This window comes from Oncorhynchus keta, chromosome 29 (genome assembly GCF_023373465.1).
Source record: "Oncorhynchus keta strain PuntledgeMale-10-30-2019 chromosome 29, Oket_V2, whole genome shotgun sequence".
Lineage (NCBI taxonomy): Eukaryota > Metazoa > Chordata > Actinopteri > Salmoniformes > Salmonidae > Oncorhynchus > Oncorhynchus keta.
The window spans coordinates 48324978-48344291 of NC_068449.1; the positions used below are offsets into that span (position 1 = coordinate 48324978).

At 44.3% G+C, this 19314-nt stretch overlaps 1 protein-coding gene across 4 annotated transcripts in view; it reads left to right on the forward strand.

Moving 5' to 3' along the window:
• The window catches only part of LOC118363021 (deoxycytidylate deaminase-like), a 72317-nt gene that overhangs the window by 37230 nt on the left and 15773 nt on the right, over positions 1 to 19314 (forward strand). For 2 of the 4 annotated variants that reach the window (XM_052486695.1, XM_052486692.1), the window contains 2 exons: positions 2353 to 2449; positions 4762 to 5427. In XM_052486695.1, coding sequence (XP_052342655.1) covers positions 2353 to 2449; positions 4762 to 4873 — 209 coding nt within the window. In that variant the 3' untranslated portion in view covers positions 4874 to 5427. Of the gene's footprint in view, positions 1 to 2352; positions 2450 to 4761; positions 5428 to 10034; positions 12790 to 19314 lie in introns of those variants that run through there. The other 2 variants (XM_052486693.1, XM_052486694.1) reach the window with 2 other exon arrangements.

Below are 19314 nucleotides of genomic sequence, written 5' to 3' on the forward strand. Positions count from 1 at the left end.
CTCTGTGCTACTTAAAGAGTCCTGGTGGTCTGACAGCATGAGCAACACCTACTGCTGGAGCACACAGACACCCTGTGGCCCTCACCATCACCACCACCAATCATTATTCCCCTTCCATCACACCCCAGCGGATCCTGCAGAGCTAGGAAATATTGACAGTCCTTTGTGTGTGCATTTTTATTCATGGTTTGTTTATTGGAACACTGGCATTATCCCCGTTCAGACTGCTACCATATGCAAACTCACACCCGGACATTACGTCAATAAGTAAGTTTGATTCAATGTTTTATTTATTTGTTGCGGTTATTTATTTTTTGCGGGGAAAAGTTTTTTTTCTTACATTGTTTTTTTGTTTTTTTTTACCCCTTTTTTTCCCCCAATTTCATGGTATCCAATTATTTTCAGTAGCTACTATCTTGTCTCATTGCTACAACTCCCGTACGGGCTCGAGACGAAGCAGACAATGTGTCGGAGGAAACACCGTGCACCTGGCAACCTTGGTTAGCGTGCACTGCGCCCGGCCCGCCACAGGGGTCGCTGGTGCGCGATGATATAAGGATATCCCTACCGGCCAAGCCCTCCCTAACCCGGACGATCCTAGGCCAATTGTGCGTCGCCTCACGGACCTCCCGGTCGCGGAATTGCGAACCCAGGGTCTCTGGTGACACAGCTGGCGCTGCAGTACAGCGCCCTTAACCACTGCGCCACCCGGGAGGCCCTTCTTCCATTGTTTTCTTTGCGGTGTTCAAGTTCTTCCCAAGAATGTCATAGGTGGGTTTTTTGTTTTTAAGGACGTAGATTCACACTCATTGCATCTGTGCTTTTCAAAGCCAATACACCTGGGAATAATGATAATACCTTATATGCAAATCCAAATATCTGAGATATTATTTTCAGCGGGTGATTTACGAATAAAGGAACGCGCCCACGTACTGCCTCTGCACTCTGTGGCCTTCTACGGCTGCAAACAATCCGACCACAAAGCTCTTTGTTACTTCCACTTGGGAGAAGCGACGCTTTGTGCGTTTGATCTATTTATCTGATCCATTGTTAGGCCAGACACATTCAGATATGCTTTTGTTGTTTTTCGTACATTTTTATCCGCTGCTAATGTTTCTTTTGAATAGTCGTCTGTGTCGTTGTGGTGAAGAAAGCTTTGCTCTTGTAGTCGTTCAGACCAGTGTTTCTTAATCTGCACTACACACCTGATTCCACTAGTAAAAGGTTTGACGACGAGTGGCATCAGGTGTGTAGTGTTAGGGCAAACCCGCATGCGCCCTGGATTGCCAGGACCAGACATAATGGCCTCTGCTCTACTGTGATTAGTTAGATTTCAGTAGCGCCACATGCTGGCCTTTCTCTCCTGTTATAACATCAGCGATCAGAGTAGTAACTGTACAGCTACTGGTGTGATACGAAGTGAAGAGAATATGATGAGCTTAACAGTCCAGTCCATACCAGGTGAGTGGATATTATCACCACTGTCTAGCCTGTCTTTCACTCCCTGTATAGATAGTGGCGCTAACAGTAACACCACCAGCCAGCCCTATAGTCCGTCGCTCTTTATCTACTGTGGTGAAAAGAATTCACTCTGCGTGGTCTCCCCTCAGCGGATCACAGGATAAATACCGGTTCTCTCACAGTTTCCTGCAGATGAAACTGTCCGATAATACAGGGCAGGTGAGACTGGGAAGCCATGCTGGGTAACGCTGAGCCGGATTGAGCCAGCGGCTCCTAAAGCTCTGATGATGCGGGGAAGATATCAGGCGGGCCCAGCACAGAGCCATGGGGGACAACCAATCCTATCTCTGCAGTTTAGGGGGGTTTCAGTGGGGTGTTGGCAGATAAGGCGGGCACCTGCTGTATGTGACCTTTTTGCCAGAGTGATATTGTGTGTGTGTATATTGTGTTTGTGTAGGGAGCCGAGGACCTCCCAAGCATGATGGTATGGTAGATATACTAATCGAGCCAGGCCCTGTTGTATACCGCTTAGGCACACACACACACACACACACACACACACACACACACACACACACACCTCCATTAAGCGGGAAGGGGGTGCTTTTAAAGATGACAGCTGGGGTTGGTAGATTTCCTGCTTCGTCTTTAGTTCTCGGTATTGGACTCTGCCTGCTGTTGAGGGTTTATCGACCTCCCCCATACAGTACACACACTCAATTGCACCCCTCCTCCCTCTCCACTCTGCAGGGTTTACTGACACCTCCCTCCCTCCCTTAGTCACCACTCACCATCATCCCGAGCCTGTCCGATAGATAATTGACTCTCTCTCCCTCTATTTTCCCCTCCATCCATCCCTCCCTCTTTCCCCTCGCTGTCTCTTACCTACAGGTATAAAGGACGTGATTTATTTGTCAGACAAGTACCACGACATCCCTGAAATGACTGCCTCCAGACGGCTGCTTAACTTGGCAGGGATCCAATACAAGTGAGTCTCCTGAGCCGCCGTGTGTGTGTGTGTGTGTGTGTGTGTGTGTGTGTGTGTGTGTGTGTGTGTGTGTGTGTGTGTGTGTGTGTGTGTGTGTGTGTGTGTGTGTGTGTGTGTGTGTGTGTGTGTGTGTGTGTGTGTGTATTGCTCCTGGATGGAGGGAAGAGGAGTGTGGATGACTTAATTGACATCTGCCAGCCAGAGAGGGCTGGCAGTTCTGTGAGAAGAGGTTCCAAACAAACAGGGTTGGAGCTTAGATGGCGTTCCCCTCGGGGTTACACACTTGTGTTTTTGAACCTGTATACATGCGTGTCAGAGGGTTGGGGCATGGTGGGGGGGGTTAGTGCCTGGATATGATGGTTGTTTCAGGGGTGTAAACCCTACCCACTAATGACCTGTCCTGGGACTACTGGGGGGGGGTCAGCAGTGCCAGACTGCACCAGACCCCATACAGCCTACAACTAACTTCCTGCTGCCAATCTGCTCTCACAAACAACACCGGATTGAGTGGGTGGGGGGGGTGTGAGTGTGTGGAAAGAGGTGTGATGAAAGGAGCAGATATATATTTTGATAAATGTCATGTCTCTACATATTCTATACTGAACAAAAATATAAACGCAACATGTATGGTGTTGGTCTCATGTTTCATGAGCTGAAATAAAAGATCCCAGAAATGTTCCACACTCACAAAAGCTTATTTCTCTCAAATGTTATGCACAGATGTGTTTACATCCCTGTTAGTGAGCATTTCTCTTTTGCCAAGATTATCCATCCACCTGACAGTTGTGGCATATCAAGACGCTTATTAACCAGCGTGATCATTACACAGATGCACCTTGTGCTGGGGACAATAAAAGGCCACTCTAAAATGTGCAGTTTTGTCACAGAACACAATGCCACAGATGTCTCAAGTTTTGAGGGAGTGTTCAATTGGCATGCTGACTGCAAGAAAGTCCTCCAGAGCTGTTGCCAGAGAATAACATTTCTCCACCATAAGCTGTTTCTGTTTTTAGAGAATTTGCCAGTAAGTCCAACCGACCTCACAACCGCAGACCACTTGTAACCATGCCAGCCCAGGACCTCCACATCCGACTAACCACCCAGACTGAGGGTTTGAAAAGCTGAAGAATTTCTGCTCAAACTGTCAGAAACTGTCTCAGGGAAGCTAATCTGCGTGCTCATCATCCTCACCAGGGTCTTGACCTGTCCGCAGTGCTCACCTTCGATGGCCACTGGCACGCTGGAGAAGTGTGCTCTTCACCGATGAGTCCCGGTTTCAACTGTACCTGGCAGACGTTGTGTGAGCAAGTGGTTTTCTGATGTCAATGTTGTGAACAGAGTGGCCCATGGTGGGGTTATGGTATGGGCAGGCATAAACTACAGAGAACAAATACAATTGCGTTTTATCAATGCCAATTTGAATGCACAGAGATACCGTGACGAGATCCTGAGGCCCATTGTCATGACAGTCATCCATCACCTCATGTTTCACCATGATAATGCACGGCCCCATGTCGCAAGGATCTGTACACAATTCCTGGAAGCTGATAATATCCCAGTTCTTCCATGGCCTGCCGACTCACACATCACCCATTGAGCCTGTTTGAGATGCTCTGGATCAATGTGTTGCAGTTACCGCCAATATACAGGAACTTCGCACAGCCTGATCAACTCTATGCGAAGGAGATGTGTCAAGCTGCACGAAGCAAATGGTGGTCACACCAGATACTGACTGGTTTTCTGATCCACGCCCCTACCTTTTTTTTAAGGTATCTGTGACCAACAGATGCATATCTGTATTCCCAGTCATGTGAAATCTATAGATTGGGCCTAATGAACTAATTTATTGACGGTCCCCACAAGACAACTCTCGTTTGGCTTCAGTCATGGCTGCAGCATTTCTTAATGACCAAGTCGAAAAACTAGACCAAATCATGAAGTTCAGCTCCTCTTTAAGAATTATATTTTCACAATGCGATGCGGCACATTGACAACTCACATTTGAAAAAGAGCATTCTATAGGCTTTCTTACTACCAAATGTAAGCCTGTAGCCGACAAAACAATACCTTTACATTCAATATTATTTGGCTAATTAAACAGTTTAATTGAAATGTAAACAATTCACAGAATCAAATAGGCTATAGGCTGGAAAAATAGCATTCATTTATTTTGTAGGCTATTGGCTACTCAAACTTTTTTACCAGCTGCACAAGTTTAAACTTGATATGGCTGTGTGTGTGTGTGATCAAAAGCCTGAATTAATATAATCTACTAAATTATCATTAACAAATACCTGCTTGCTCTTTTGCAGGCTGTGTATCCATCTACTGGGTTGCTGTCGTCCTTGTCCACAACTACTCCAAAACCCTTCCAAATCGGCGATTTCAATCGAGCAGCACCAGTTTTCACAATGGTGTATTTGACCTTTTTGGTTTTATTTCTCCTGTTACGTTACCCATCTTCACGTGAGCTAGTAGTCAGGGGAAATAAACTTTGCAACATATTGTCACGTGGCAGAAGGAAACATAAGATCTGCACGTCGACAAATTGAGGAATGTTTCAGCACCGCACATTCTACTATTGGACAGTTTCCTGTTCCACTCTCTGGTTATGTGGCTGGGAGCCTAGGCCCAGGCAATGTCTGCCTCACCGCTCACATAGCCTAATTGATTTTGCAACACAGTTCAACACAACAAGTTCCTGGGTTTGTATTTTTTTTTATTAATCTTGGTTGAAAAAAATTCCAACCCGCAATGTAATTGTTCTGATCCGCATATTGAATGTTTTCATTCCACTCGCAAACCGATTATTATTATTTTTTACTATTTATTTATTTTTGCGGCTCAACCGCAGGGAATCGTGGGTATCCGACCCGTTGCAGGACTTTTAACAAACTGTATAGACCCCGAACAACACATGCATACTCTATAGATACACATATACACACTGGGAAAAATAAAGCATATTTTTGCAGTTACATGAACAAGCAGAACGTTCTTTAATTGATTCCCATTGAAATGTCTCGCTACCACACATGCTTGGAAATCTCCCCCTGAGCCACATTACACACACAGGGTTACAGCTCAGGTATTTAAATACAGTCTTAATACTTCATCCTCGTCAGATCAAATAAGACTTTTACTGCTGGAGACAGGAAGCCAGAAAATACTATATATATATTATATATATATATATATACATAATGTGTGTTTGCGTTCCAAATGGCACCGTTCCAAATGGCACCCTGTTCCTTATATAGTGCCCTACTTTATGGCACTACCCATAGGGCACTGGTCAAACGTAGTGCACTCTACAGGGAATTCGGTGCCATTTGGGATGTACCCATACACTTCCACTGATGATATAAAAAAAAAATATATATATATATATATATATACAGAAAGCTTTGAAGATGTGTTCATATGGGGGTAGAGTTTACTTCCACTAGCTGGTTTTATTGAGGATGCACACACACACCTATTCAGGTTGTCCTCTAGCTCATGGTTTCCAAAACTCAATCCTGGTGCCCCCATCAAGCTTAGATTATTTTAAATCAGCTGTGTAGTGCTAGGGCAAAAACCAAAATGTGCACCCAGGGGGATCCCCAGAACCGAGTTTGGGAAACGAGGCCAAATCCTTGAGCTAGCTGATCATGTACTTCCTCCTACACATTTGCGATTAATATTTTATTCCTCTCCTTTCCTCCATCCCTCTTTCTTTATTTTCCGTCTGTATCCCGTTGGCATTTTGGACCGAAAGCGTGTATTAAATTTGACTCTTAACTGGATCGCATACTCAATAGAAGTTTCAAGGAACATTTTTGACCTTGAGGAAAATACACGAATGAATGAATCAGTGTTGACGCTGTATAACCAGTTGAATTGACCTTTATTTGTACATAAGAATTATTTACTTTATTGAAGGCTGAAGCATTAATCTTTTAACCCTGCTTAAAAAAAACACATTTCTAATGGTGAGCAAGTGTTACGCCTTTTCCTTTTCAATTAGGAGTACTTTTTTCTTTCTTTGGTAGAGCGTCGACTCACGTTGGTTGAGCACCGTCCCCTTTCCAAAAATAGGCATTACAGAAAAATACAATTTGTGTTTTGTAAAATTTACTGTAGTTTGTCAAATGTTAAGTGGACTGAAATGTAGCCTTTGAAAATGCCTTTACCATCTCTCCTACGGGCTAACGCGCAATCTCTGGAAAATAAACTGGATGAGCTCCGTTCGAGACCATCCTACCAATGGGACATTAACTGTAATGTCTAATGTTTCACTGAGTCATGGCTGAACAAGGACATGAATAATATAAAGTTGGCTGGGTTTTCTGTGCATCAACAAGTCCGCAACCTCCGGTAACACGGGTGGTGGTCTATTTGTCAACAGCTGGTGCGCGACCTCTAATATTAAGGAAGTCTCAAGGTTTTGTTGGCCTGAGGTAGAGTACCTGATGATAAGCTTGGTAAATAGTGTCATCACAAACCGATGCAGGGACTAAGACCGCACTCAACGAGATGTGTAAGGCCATAAGCAAACGAGAATGCTCACCCAGGAACAGTGTCCCCGGCCACTAGGAGCTTTAATGCAGGAAACCTCATTTCTACCAGGATGCGCAACCAGAGGGCAAAAAAAACAGCCTCTAGACCTTTACTCCACACAGACGCATACAAAGCTCTCCCACCACTTGGAAAGTCTCACCATAATTCTATCCTACTGTTTTTTTCTTACAAGCAAGCACTCGAGCATAAAGTACCAGTGACTCGCTTATTACGGAAGTGGTCTGATGATGCGGATGCTAAGCTGCAAGACTTTCCCACTATGCCTTCTGACAAACCATCAAACAGGCAAAGCATCTTTACAGGACTAAGATTGGATCCTACGACACCGGCTCTGATGCTCGTCGGATGTGGCGGAGCTTGTAAACTATTATGGATTACAAAGGGGAACCCAATCGCGAGCTGCCCGTAACGCGATCCTACCAGACTTGCTAAATGCCTTCTATGCTTGCTTCAAGGCAAGCAACACTGCACCAGCTGTTCCGGACGACTGTGTGATCACGCTCTCCGTAGCCGATGTGAACACAGGTGAACATTCACAAGGCCAGACAGATTACCAGGACTCGTACTCAGAGCATGCGCTGACCAACTGGCAGGTGTCTTCACTGACATTTCAAACCTCTCCCTGAACGAGTCTGTAATACCTACATGTTTCAAGCAGACCACCATAGTCCCTGTGCCCAAGAACGCCAAGGTAGCCTGCCTAAATGACTACCGCCCTGTAGCACTCACGTCTGTAGCCATGAAGTGCTTTGAAACCCTCGACCGACTACAATTTGCATACCGCCCCAACAGATCCACAGATGATGGAATCTCCATTGCACTCCAAACTGCCCTTTCCCACCTGGACAAAAGGAACACCTACGTGAGAATGCTGTTCGTTGACTACAGCTCAGCGTTCAACACCATAGTGCCTTCAAAGCTCATCACTAACACCTCCCTCTGCAACTGGATCCTGGACTTCCTGACGGGCCGCCCCCAGGTGGTAAGGGTAGGCAACAACACATCTGCCATGCTGACCCTCAACACGGGGGCCTCTCAGGGGTGCATGCTTAGTCTCTTCCTGTACTCCTTGTTCACCTCACGACTGCATGGCCACGCACGACTCCAACACTATCATTACGTTTGCCAACGACACCGGTGGTAGGCCTGATCACCGACAACAGTGAGACAGCCTACAGGGAGGAGGTCAGAGACCTGGCAGTGTCGTGCCAGGACAACAACCTCTCCCTCAACGTGAGTAAGATGAGCTGATTGTGGATTTACAGCAGAGCTAACTCTGGGTCTTCCTTACCTTTGGCGGTAACTCATGAGAGCCAGTTCCATAGTTCTTGAAATTATCCATGTTGACTGACCTTCATGTCTTAAAGTAATGATGCTCTCATTTCTCTTTGCTTATTTGAGCTGTTCTTGCCATAATATGGACTTGGTCTTCTCACAAAAAGGTTTATCTTCTGTATACCCCCTACCTTGTCACAACACAACTGATTGGCTCAAACGCATTAAGGAAAGAAATTCCACAAATTCACTTATCAAGGTGCACCTGTTCATTGAAATGTATTCCAGGTGACTACCTCATGAAGCTGGTTGAGAGAATGCCAAGAGTGTGAAAAGCTGTCAAGGCCAAGGGTGGCTCAAATGAAATATATTTTGATTTAACACTTTTTTGGGGTGACATGATTTCATATGCGTTTCATAGTTTATGGCTTCACTACAATGTAGAAAATAGTCAAAATAAAGAAACCCTTGAATGAGTAGGTGTGTCTGAACTTTTGACTGGTACTCTACATATTACCTTGACTAACCTGTACCCCAACACGTTGACACGGTACCGGGACCCCCTGTATATAGCCTCGTTATTTTTTTTATTTTTTTTCCCCCCGCAAGTATTTTCTTACTTTAAAATAATGTGCGTTTGGTTTAGGGCTTGTAAGTATGCATTTCACGGTAAGGTCTACTACACCTGTTGTATTTGGCGCATGCGACATAACATTTTGATTTGATTGAGTGAGAACATCTTTGGCCTTGCGATTTAAAGGCAGCAAAGCAGTATTCATTCCGTGTGTGTGTGTGTGTGTGTGTGTGTGTGCGCGCCTGTGAACAGGCTACGGACGTGTCTGTGCAGGACGGTGGGTCTGTCTTCAGAATGAAAGGTGTCCTGGAACGCTATTAGTGGTGGCATTTTACAAGGCAGCAAGGCTTTTAGTGTGTCGTGCAGTGGTGAACTGTGACGCGCTACAGTGCCTCTTCTCTTCTGCTTGGGCACGTACGCCACGACAAGGTGTTAAGAAACTGCTTTATAAAAAGCCTCCAGAAAGGCTAGTGGCCTGCCATTTCACTGCGGTAATGGTAGCTGTTGTGCTACAAAACTTTTTACGTCCCAAGTGGTGCCCTAGGCACTGGTCAAAAGTAATCCACTATATAGGGTGCCATTTGGGATGAAGCCTGTGATGTGCTTGCTTACAGGCCTCTCTTTCCAGGGCCCCGGGACAGATCCAGGGGTCCTGCTAATAGACTTGATCTAACTATACAGCCTCAGGTCTGTACAGGGAGTCCAGGCATGGGGACTGAGAAAGAGGGACAGCGAGAGATAAGTAAAGAGACATAAAGAGAGCGATGAGGACAGGAGAAGTCTACTCTCTGCTGGTATTGGGGACCTCGGCAGGGGGTTGTGGCGATAAGGGGGCAAAATGCGTCCCTGGTCCCTGTCATTACCTCCTCGAGGGGGCGGCCGCTCCACCCTGCACCCCCTCTCCCCAGGCGAGCTTATGGGTAATTGGATCCCCCAGAGCTCCTTCCTGGGCGCAGGAGAAAAATACTAGTTTTTTTCTTTCTCTCTTTTTGTTTTACCCATCTCCCATCCCTTCATCTTTGTCTCTGCCTCCTCCCCCTGTCTCTGACTCAAAACTGTCCCTGTGCTGAACAAGTTCCGGAAAAGTTCATGGCTTCACAAAGAGTGACTTGCTTTTTCTCCTCTTCTCAACGCTCTCTCCCTCTGTGTGTGTGTGTGTCTGTTTGTTCGCAGGCAGTTCAAGCCCAAGCGAAACAAGATTGTCATCGATTTTAATTCTATTAACTCTGGGATGTTCAGTGGAACAGGCTGAACACACTCACCTTGAGAAAGAAAGAAGAGGGAAAGAAAGAGTGGGTGCTTTGAACTACTCCCTCCCCTAACCTGCCACGACATCTCTACTGTAAATGTTCAATCTTATAGAAACATTTCATGGTAAAGATTTTTGTTTTTTGTATTTTACAGTGCAGAACTTTATTTATTTTATTGACTTGTGAATTTACATGGGGTTACTTTCACTGTGGTGTCTTTCAGATACAATTTTTTTCCACAGTCAGGATACTCTTCCAATCGTTACTGTTTTAGTCATAATAAAATGTTAGACAATGTCACAAATGGTGGGAGTACTGAAACACTACACACATTGTGTGCTGCACATCCAATGTCAACCTAATAAACTATTATTATTATTATATTAAACTATGAGCAATGTTTTAAAATCATTCAAGTGTACAGCGTTTATGCAGAAAATATGGAAACTGCTATAGCTTTGTCTCTCATTGTATTTAGTTATTACTTTGAATAGAGGTGCAATCAGGTGGTAGAAGTACTCTACATTGACAAAAGCTCTAATTCCTCAAAAGACACATAATATTTTGGGTAATATCCAAGCATAGATCTGCTGGACATGAAGTGGTGCGTGTGTAATACTGTGAATATGCAGGTCAATTCAATATCCCACACTAAACTGTTGCGTTGCCAAGAAACAGGTTTGCCAATCGAGCTGGTGGTTGGACCCGGACAGAAAAAAGTGAGAGAAATAGAATAGATATTTGGAGAAGGATAACTCCATATCAGATGCCTTTTTAGGTGTGCTACTCAAACAACCTCCATGTAGACATGTTTACAGAATATGAAATCATCCCCACTCACTCCTGACAAAAAGGCAGTGCGAGAGCGTTGTGAAGTGGCAATAAAAAAAGAACCGGACTTTTCCGTCTTTCCCCGGCCTTGAAGCGAGTGTCTGTGATGGAGAGGAAGGTAGGATGAAAAGGTAATTGATTATCCTGTGTCTGATCTAGAGGGTGTTGATATGGTGAGTCTCAGGAGAGGCCTGTGGGACACCACACTCAGATCCCCCCCGTTCTCTTCTGCCCCGACTTCTTTTCCTCTCCACCCTTTCAGGCGACCCCTTTCATGCTCTTTAATAGGGACCTCTGACGGAGGTACACCGAGAGAAACTGCTGTGAGTTCAAGAGCTTTGGAAAGGAGCAAGGCAGTGCATGCACATCTTACCCAGGTTCCCCTCTCTGCATCTCTACCTCCAGCTAGCCAGGGCCTCTGTTGGCCAATGAACCCTGAACGCAGCCACAACCTGTTTTGCTGGATGCCCCCACTTACAATCCTCTGTCTCAAGTCTACACCTCGGGCTTCCCTGAATCCTCTGTCTCAAGTCTACACCTCAGCTTCCCTGAATCCTCTGTCTCAAGTCTACACCTCAGGCTTCCCTGAATCCTCTGTCTCAAGTCTACACCTCGGGCTTCCCTGAATCCTCTGTCTCAAGTCTACACCTCGGGCTTCCCTGAATCCTCTGTCTCAAGTCTACACCTCAGGCTTCCCTGAATCCTCTGTCTCAAGTCTACACCTCGGCTTCCCTGAGTCCTCTGTCTCAAGTCTACACCTCAGCTTCCCTGAATCCTCTGTCTCAAGTCTACACCTCAGCTTCCCTGAATCCTCTGTCTCAAGTCTGCTTCCCTGAATCCTCTGTCTCAAGTATACACCTCGGGCTTCCCTGAATCCTCTGTCTCAAGTCTACACCTCAGCTTCCCTGAATCCTCTGTCTCAAGTCTACACTTCAGGCTTCTCTGAATCCTCTGTCTCAAGTCTACACCTCGGGCTTCCCTGAATCCTCTGTCTCAAGTCTACACCTCGGGCTTCCCTGAATCCTCTGTCTCAAGTCTACACCTCGGGCTTCCCTGAATCCTCTGTCTCAAGTCTACACCTCGGGCTTCCCTGAATCCTCTGTCTCAAGTCTACACCTCGGCTTCCCTGAATCAAGTCTACCTTGCTATAACATTACCTGAACTGCTTTTGTCCTGCATGCTCACATCTGATGTTGGCATGAGCATCTCAGATTTGCCAACCAGAGTGATTGCTGCAGTTATCGTATAAAAATTACACGCCGGCCAGCCAGGGCTGAGGAGCAGTCGTGCTCATATTTATAGGGAGGTACAGGTGGACATGCCAACGAGCGATCACTGTCTGGTTCTATTTTTGTCTCATACAGATTTTTTTAGATATATTTTGGGGGATGCATTTTAGGATACAAAAATATGCATTTTGAAATGTATTTTAATGTGTGACAGATTTTAAATGTATTTGTAATACATTTGTATGGAAATATATTCTTTATATTTCACATATACAAATGGATATACAGTTGAAGTCGGAAGTTTACATACACCTTAGCCAAATACATTTAAACTCAGTTTTTCACAATTCCTGACATTTAATCCTAGTAAAAATTCCCTGTTTTAGGTCAGTTAAGCTTGGTCGAATTTTGGCACATTCCTCCTGACAGAGCTGGTGTAACCGAGTCAGGTTTGTAGGCCTCCTTGCTCACACACACTTTTTCTGTTCTGCCCATACATTTTCTATAGGATTGAGGTCAAGGCTTTGTGATGGCCACTCCAATACCTTGACATTGTTGTCCTTAAGCCATTTTGCCACAACTTTGGAGGTATGCTTGGGGTCATTGTCCATTTGTCCATTGTCCATAATTTGCAAATAAATTGTGATTTTCTGGATTTTTTTCTTCTCATTTTGTCTGTCATAGTTGAAGTGTACCTACAGTGCCTTGCGAAAGTATTCGGCCCCTTTGAACTTTGCGACCTTTTGCCACATTTCAGGCTTCAAACATAAAGATATAAAACTGTATTTTTTTGTGAAGAATCAACAAGTGGGGCACAATCATGAAGTGGAATGACATTTATTGGATATTTCAAACCTTTTTAACAAATCAAAAACTGAAAAATTGGGCGTGCAAAATTATTAACCCCTTTACTTTCAGTGCAGCAAACTCTCTCCAGAAGTTCAGTGAGGATCTCTGAATGATCCAATGTTGACCTAAATGACTAATGATGATAAATACAATCCACGTGGGTCCTTCTGTAGCTCAGTTGGTAGAGCATGGCGCTTGTAACGCCAGGGTAGTGGGTTCGATTCCCGGGACCACCCATACGTAGAATGTATGCACACATGACTGTAAGTCGCTTTGGATAAAAGCGTCTGCTAAATAGCATATATTATTATTATTATTATTATCAAGTCTCCGTATAAATGCACATGCACTGTGATAGTCTCAGAGGTCCGTTAAAAGCGCAGAGAGCATCATGAAAAACAAGGAACACACCAGGCAGGTCCGAGATACTGTTGTGAAGAAGTTTAAAGCCGGATTTGGATACAAAAAGATTTCCCAAGCTTTAAACATCCCAAGGAGCACTGCAAGCGATAATATTGAAAGGGAAGGAGTATCAGACCACTGCAAATCTACCAAGACCTGGCCGTCCCTCTAAACTTTCAGCTCATACAAGGAGAAGACTGATCAGAGATACAGCCAAGAGGCCCATGATCACTCTGGATGAACTGCAGAGATCTACAGCTGAGGTGGGAGACTCTGTCCATAGGACAACAATCAGTCGTATATTGCACAAATCTGGCCTTTATGGAAGAGTGGCAAGAAGAAAGCCATTTCTTAAAGATATCCATAAAAATTATAGTTTAAAGTTTGCCACAAGCCACCTGGGAGACACACCAAACATGTGGAAGAAGGTGCTCTGGTCAGATGAAACCAAAATTGAACCTTTTGGCAACAATGCAAAACGTTATGTTTGGCGTAAAAGCAACACAGCTCATCACCCTGAAGACACCATCCCCACTGTCAAACATGGTGGCATCATGGTTTGGGCCTGCTTTTCTTCAGCAGGGACAGGGGAGATGGTTAAAATTGATGGGAAGATGGATGGAGCCAAATACAGGACCATTCTGGAAGAAACCTGATGGAGTCTGCAAAAGACCTGAGACTGGGATGGAGATTTGTCTTCCAACAAGACAATGATCCAAAACATAAAGCAAAATCTACAATGGAATGGTTCAAAAATAAACATATCCAGGTGTTAGAATGGCCAAGTCAAAGTCCAGACCTGAATCCTATCGAGAATCTGTGGAAAGAACTGAAAACTGCTGTTCACAAATGCTTTTTGTTTTGCAAGGAGGAATGGGAAAAGATTTCAGTCTCTCGATGTGCAAAACTGATAGAGACATACCCCAAGTGACTTACAGCTCTGTTATCGCAGCAAAAGGTGGCGCTACAAAGTATTAACTTAAGGGGGCTGAATAATTTTGCACGCCCAATTTTTCAGTTTTTGACTTGTTAAGTTTGAAATATCCAATAAATGTCGTTCCACTTCATGATTGTGTCCCACTTGTTGTTGATTCTTCACAAAAAAATACAGTTTTATATATTTTTTTATATCTTTGTTTGAAGCCTGAAATGTGGCAAAAGGTCGCAAAGTTCAAGGGGGCCGAATACTTTCGCAAGGCACTGTATAATGAAAATTACAGGCCTTTCATCTTTTTAAGCGGGAGAACTTTCAGAATTGGTGGCTGACTAAATACTTTTTTTGCCCCACTGTATGTGTGTTATTCAGAGGGTGAATGGGCAGGACAAAAGATTTATGTGCCTTTTGAAGGGGGTAGTAGGTACCAGGCGCACTGGTTTGTGTGTCAAGAACTGCAATGCTGCTGGGTTTTTCCACGCTCAACAGCTTCCCGTGTGTATCAAGAATGGTCCACCAGCCAAAGAACATACAGCCAACTTGACACAACTGTGGCAAGCATTGGAGTCAACATGGGCCAGCATCCCTGTGGAACACTTTCGACACCTTGTAGAGTCCATGCCCAGACAAATCAAGGCTGTTCTGAGGGCATAGGGGGGTGCAACTGAATATTAGGAAGATGTTCCTAATGTTTTCTACACTGTGTATATTTCACGTTATATTTGTTACATTTTTTGAGTGTGGGTCCGTCTCGCTTTGCCTCACCTGTCAGCATCTCTTCCTTTCTGTCTTTTCTCTCTATCCATCCCTTTCTTTCTCCTCTTCAGTAGCGAACACAACAGCTGCACCTGTGTTGAATAATGATCATGTCTCTTTCCCCCGTCTTTAGTGTCCATGTGACGACGTCTCATTAACGTCTTTGTAGCGCTGTGGCCAAGGTCTTAGACGACAGACCTGCTGTTATGTAGGTGAAGTGACGGGGTGTGTGTGGGGGTGTGTGTGTAGCGAGCCACTGCAAAGTCGCTCTTCTCTACCTATATGCACCTGAAGATTTCTCTCACTTTGCAGAAGTTCATCATCTTAGAAGTCACTTATACAGGAGAGAAGTTGAGTGGAAATAAAATGACTCAAGATGAATAAAGGCCTACATGTCAACTCATTTTAATATGGTTGTACCACTGGCTTTTCCCCTTCACATAAACAGATGGGTACATAATCAGAGGTTAGGTTCAATTTGAATTAAAGTAACATTTCTGTTAATCAGACCAAGCAATATCACAGTACTGTCATATTCTCCTGTTGAATCCATAGACTTGTAATGATCAGTTAATATAATGGCTAAATCAGATGAAGCTGTCACCCATGTTGGATCTTCCATGAGCCAGTAGAATGGAACAATGTGTCTTTACATGGCAGCCATTTTGGGGTTCACTCCGGTGATTGTGTCAGATTGGGCCTATATAGCGACTGATATAGGGTGGCCAATGTGTCCCTGTAACTCCTCTATCTATAGACATGTAATACCATTCATCTAGTACTCCATGTAACTCTGGAGCCACAACCCCATCTCCATTTAAATCAGGTGTAACCAACCCGTCGATCTTGGAAGCATCAAACTAACGAAACGATGGCGGATGCCCAGTTAAGGACAACAGGATTTGCCACCAGGCTGTAGTGCTCGCTATAAGGGGTAACGTGGAGGGCACCACCACCATCCATCCCAAAGAAACCTACCTGCTAAAGAGCACGCTTCTTTCAAAGAAAGTTGATGAGCTCAAGTCTATATTGAAGGCACAGCTGTCGCTTTTTACCAAATGTCGTGGAAGATTCAGAATTTGTTGCTAACATACGTAAGATGTTTTATATTCATCAAATGTGTGTAAGTTACTTCTCATCAGAATGGTGTTTTTGTATAATACTGTGGCAAGGTTGCAGTTATCTGTTCTATGTCAAGACTAAGTTGCATGGGCCGCAGAGAGGGGAGAGGTCAAAGTGTCATCATGTGTAAACATATCTTTTACTCCCTACCTTTTCTAGTGGGGAAAGAAGGGTTGCAGTGTCTGGAATCATTCTATGCTCCCTCTCATGTTGCTTTTATCTTAACCTATAGCCTCACCCTCCTCTCCGTGAGTTTGTCCAGGATTGGTTGTATTTAGGGTTGGTTGTATCTAAATGACAATTTGATATATGCCTGTTGATATGGAGGATTGGTTTATGGTTCTGGGGTTTGAGAAAGGAGACAAAGCTGAACAATGAATTATGTCTATGCGGTCTGACTATGTGTGATCTTTGCTATAAAGGATCCCATTTTGCCATTGTGTGGTGACTCTCAACTTTTCATTAGAGATACTGAACTGTTGAAAGTCAAAATGCTATAGAGCTTATATAATTAAAGATGGACTTTGATAACTAACTCTGACTTGTGTGTGTGTGGTTTGCTCCCATGATTTGGTAAATAGAGGAAATTTCCACGACACAAACCAGCAGCTAAAAGTAAGGGGAGTGCAACAGAGGCATCCTTCCGTGTCAGCCATCTCTTGGCTAAACATAAGAACCCGTTCACTGATGGAGAGCTATACCTGGAGGCAATGGCTGTTGCCCCCCGAGACGTTATTCAAAGAATTTGAAAAACAAAGAGGACACTAAAAATGCTGTCGGAAGTGTCCCAAGTGGCCCAGCCACTGTGACAAGAAGGGTAGAGTTGTTATAGGAGGACGTGAATCAACAAGTGCTCAAGGATATCACTGAGTTTTTTTCACTGCAATTTAACTAATCCCAGGATATGATAGACACTGCACAGCTGATGGTGTTTGTTCGCATGGCTTTTAAGGTTTCAACTACTAAGGAGTCTTACCATTAAAAGGGAGGCTGAGAGGTGAGGACATTTACAACGAGTTTAAACGTTATGTTGATGATAACAGCATTCCCGCTCACATGATCAACGCTGTCAATTAAGGCCACGGTGGGGGTGTGGGCCTCAGCTGAGGAATGGAAGGCCGGTGCACTTCCCAAACCTGGAGAAAATGTTGCATCGGAAACAAAGGTGTTTTTCTCCCGCAAGAATTCTGTGCCCACCTGGAGAAACTGGCATCTGAATTGAAGCAGGCGTTTTCAGGAGTTAAATGACAGAGGATGTTGTTGCATTTATCTCAAAGCCTTTCCTCCCCATTGGGATTCAGGAGGTGGCTGCCAAATTCCAGCAAGTATATGCTTTACCAATCGGAGTTGACGTGGAGATAATTGAATTGCAAAATGACATAGAGTTGAAAGCAAGATCAAGAGACCGGCCGCGACCGGGAGGTCCGTGGGGCGACGCACAATTGGCCTAGCGTCGTCCAGGTTAGGGAGGGCTTGGTCGGTAGGGATGTCCTTGTCTCATCGCGCACCAGCGACTCCTGTGGCGGGCCGGGCGCAGTGCGCGCTAACCAAGGTTGCCAGGTGCACAGTGTTTCCTCCGATACATTGGTGCGGCTGGCTTCCGGGTTGGATGCGCGCTGTGTTAAGAAGCAGTACGGCTGGTTGGGTTGTGTATCGGAGGACGCATGACTTTCAACCTTCGTCTCTCCCGAGCCCGTACGGGAGTTGTAGCGATGAGACAAGATAGTAGCGACTACAACAATTGGATACCACGAAAAAGGGGTAAAATTCAAATCAATAAATAAATAAAGAGACAGTGATTTTGGGGTCTTGTAAACACTGAAAAGTTCCCCCTCATTTCATCCAGCGCACTTATGGCGAAGTCCTACTTTGGATCGACATATCTCTGTGAGATGGCCGTTCACAGATGAAAATAATCAGGTCAAAGAACAGGTCTTGTCTAACTAATAGACATCTCACAAGACAGTTTGACGCAGAAAGGCTGATACTTTGAGCCAGACTACAGAGCACTTGCTGATAGTGTGAAATCACAGCCATCACATTGAATGTGTGAGTGTGGGAGGGGATCTCATCCACAGCCAGAGTGAGTGAGTATTGCCAGTTTGAAATGTGTTGTTTACAATAGGATATGATCTGTGTTGTATGTTGTTCAAGAAGGGAAAGTGAAACAGTACTGTACATGATTGGCTTAGGCCTGTAATTGACTGATTTATTGAGGTAATGAATAGGGCTGTGATTTGTGTGAACATATTTTGGAACAATTGAATGATGTGACTGTTGTCATAATATTTTGAATGCTAGTTGCACTTACCTGAGTATTGTCATTTTGAAGTGTCTTGAAATATGATGTTTAAAAAGGTAAAGTGGAACTGTACTGTACATGATTGGCTTAGGCCTGTAATTGACTGATTATTGAGGTTAAATATGAAAGGTGAATGAGTAATAGGCCTGTGGAAATATTGAAAAATGTAATATGACTTGTAAAATGTTGAATGATAGTTGCACTGATTATACTATTTGTATAATTAAATTAATACTTTGCTTGTGACTGACAGGTAACAAAAATAAAGAATGACAAAGTGGAACTACATCGTGGCCTCGTTTTTTTTTCGTCATTTTTTTCAAGTGGTAGATCTTGGTTTACATTTGAACTTGGGATCAAATGATCATAGGCTTGAAAAGGTTGGCGACCACTGATCTAAATGGTGTTTATCTAGCTGGGCTTCAGTGGAGCCCAGTGTGCACACTGCTGGCTTTATCCATTCCACCAGGCGTGATGTGGAGGATTTTAAGGTTACAGAACGTTCAGATACAGATGCGATTGTCTGTCAGTCCTTGTCAGCTCTATTTAGTCTACTTCTATCTGCCACTTTAAGAATGTTTCACATCACTCACTACACCCATGATGCCACCTCCATTCAACTACAGTATTGTCCCTTCACAAGACCAATTTAGCTTGGTTGCCCAGAGTGTCACTGAGGTCCACAGGGAAGTAGTGTCGGTAAATGGCTGGATTATGCCCCTTGAGACATTCCTGATATATCGTATGATCCGATAGGATGAGAGCTATGACTGGTCAA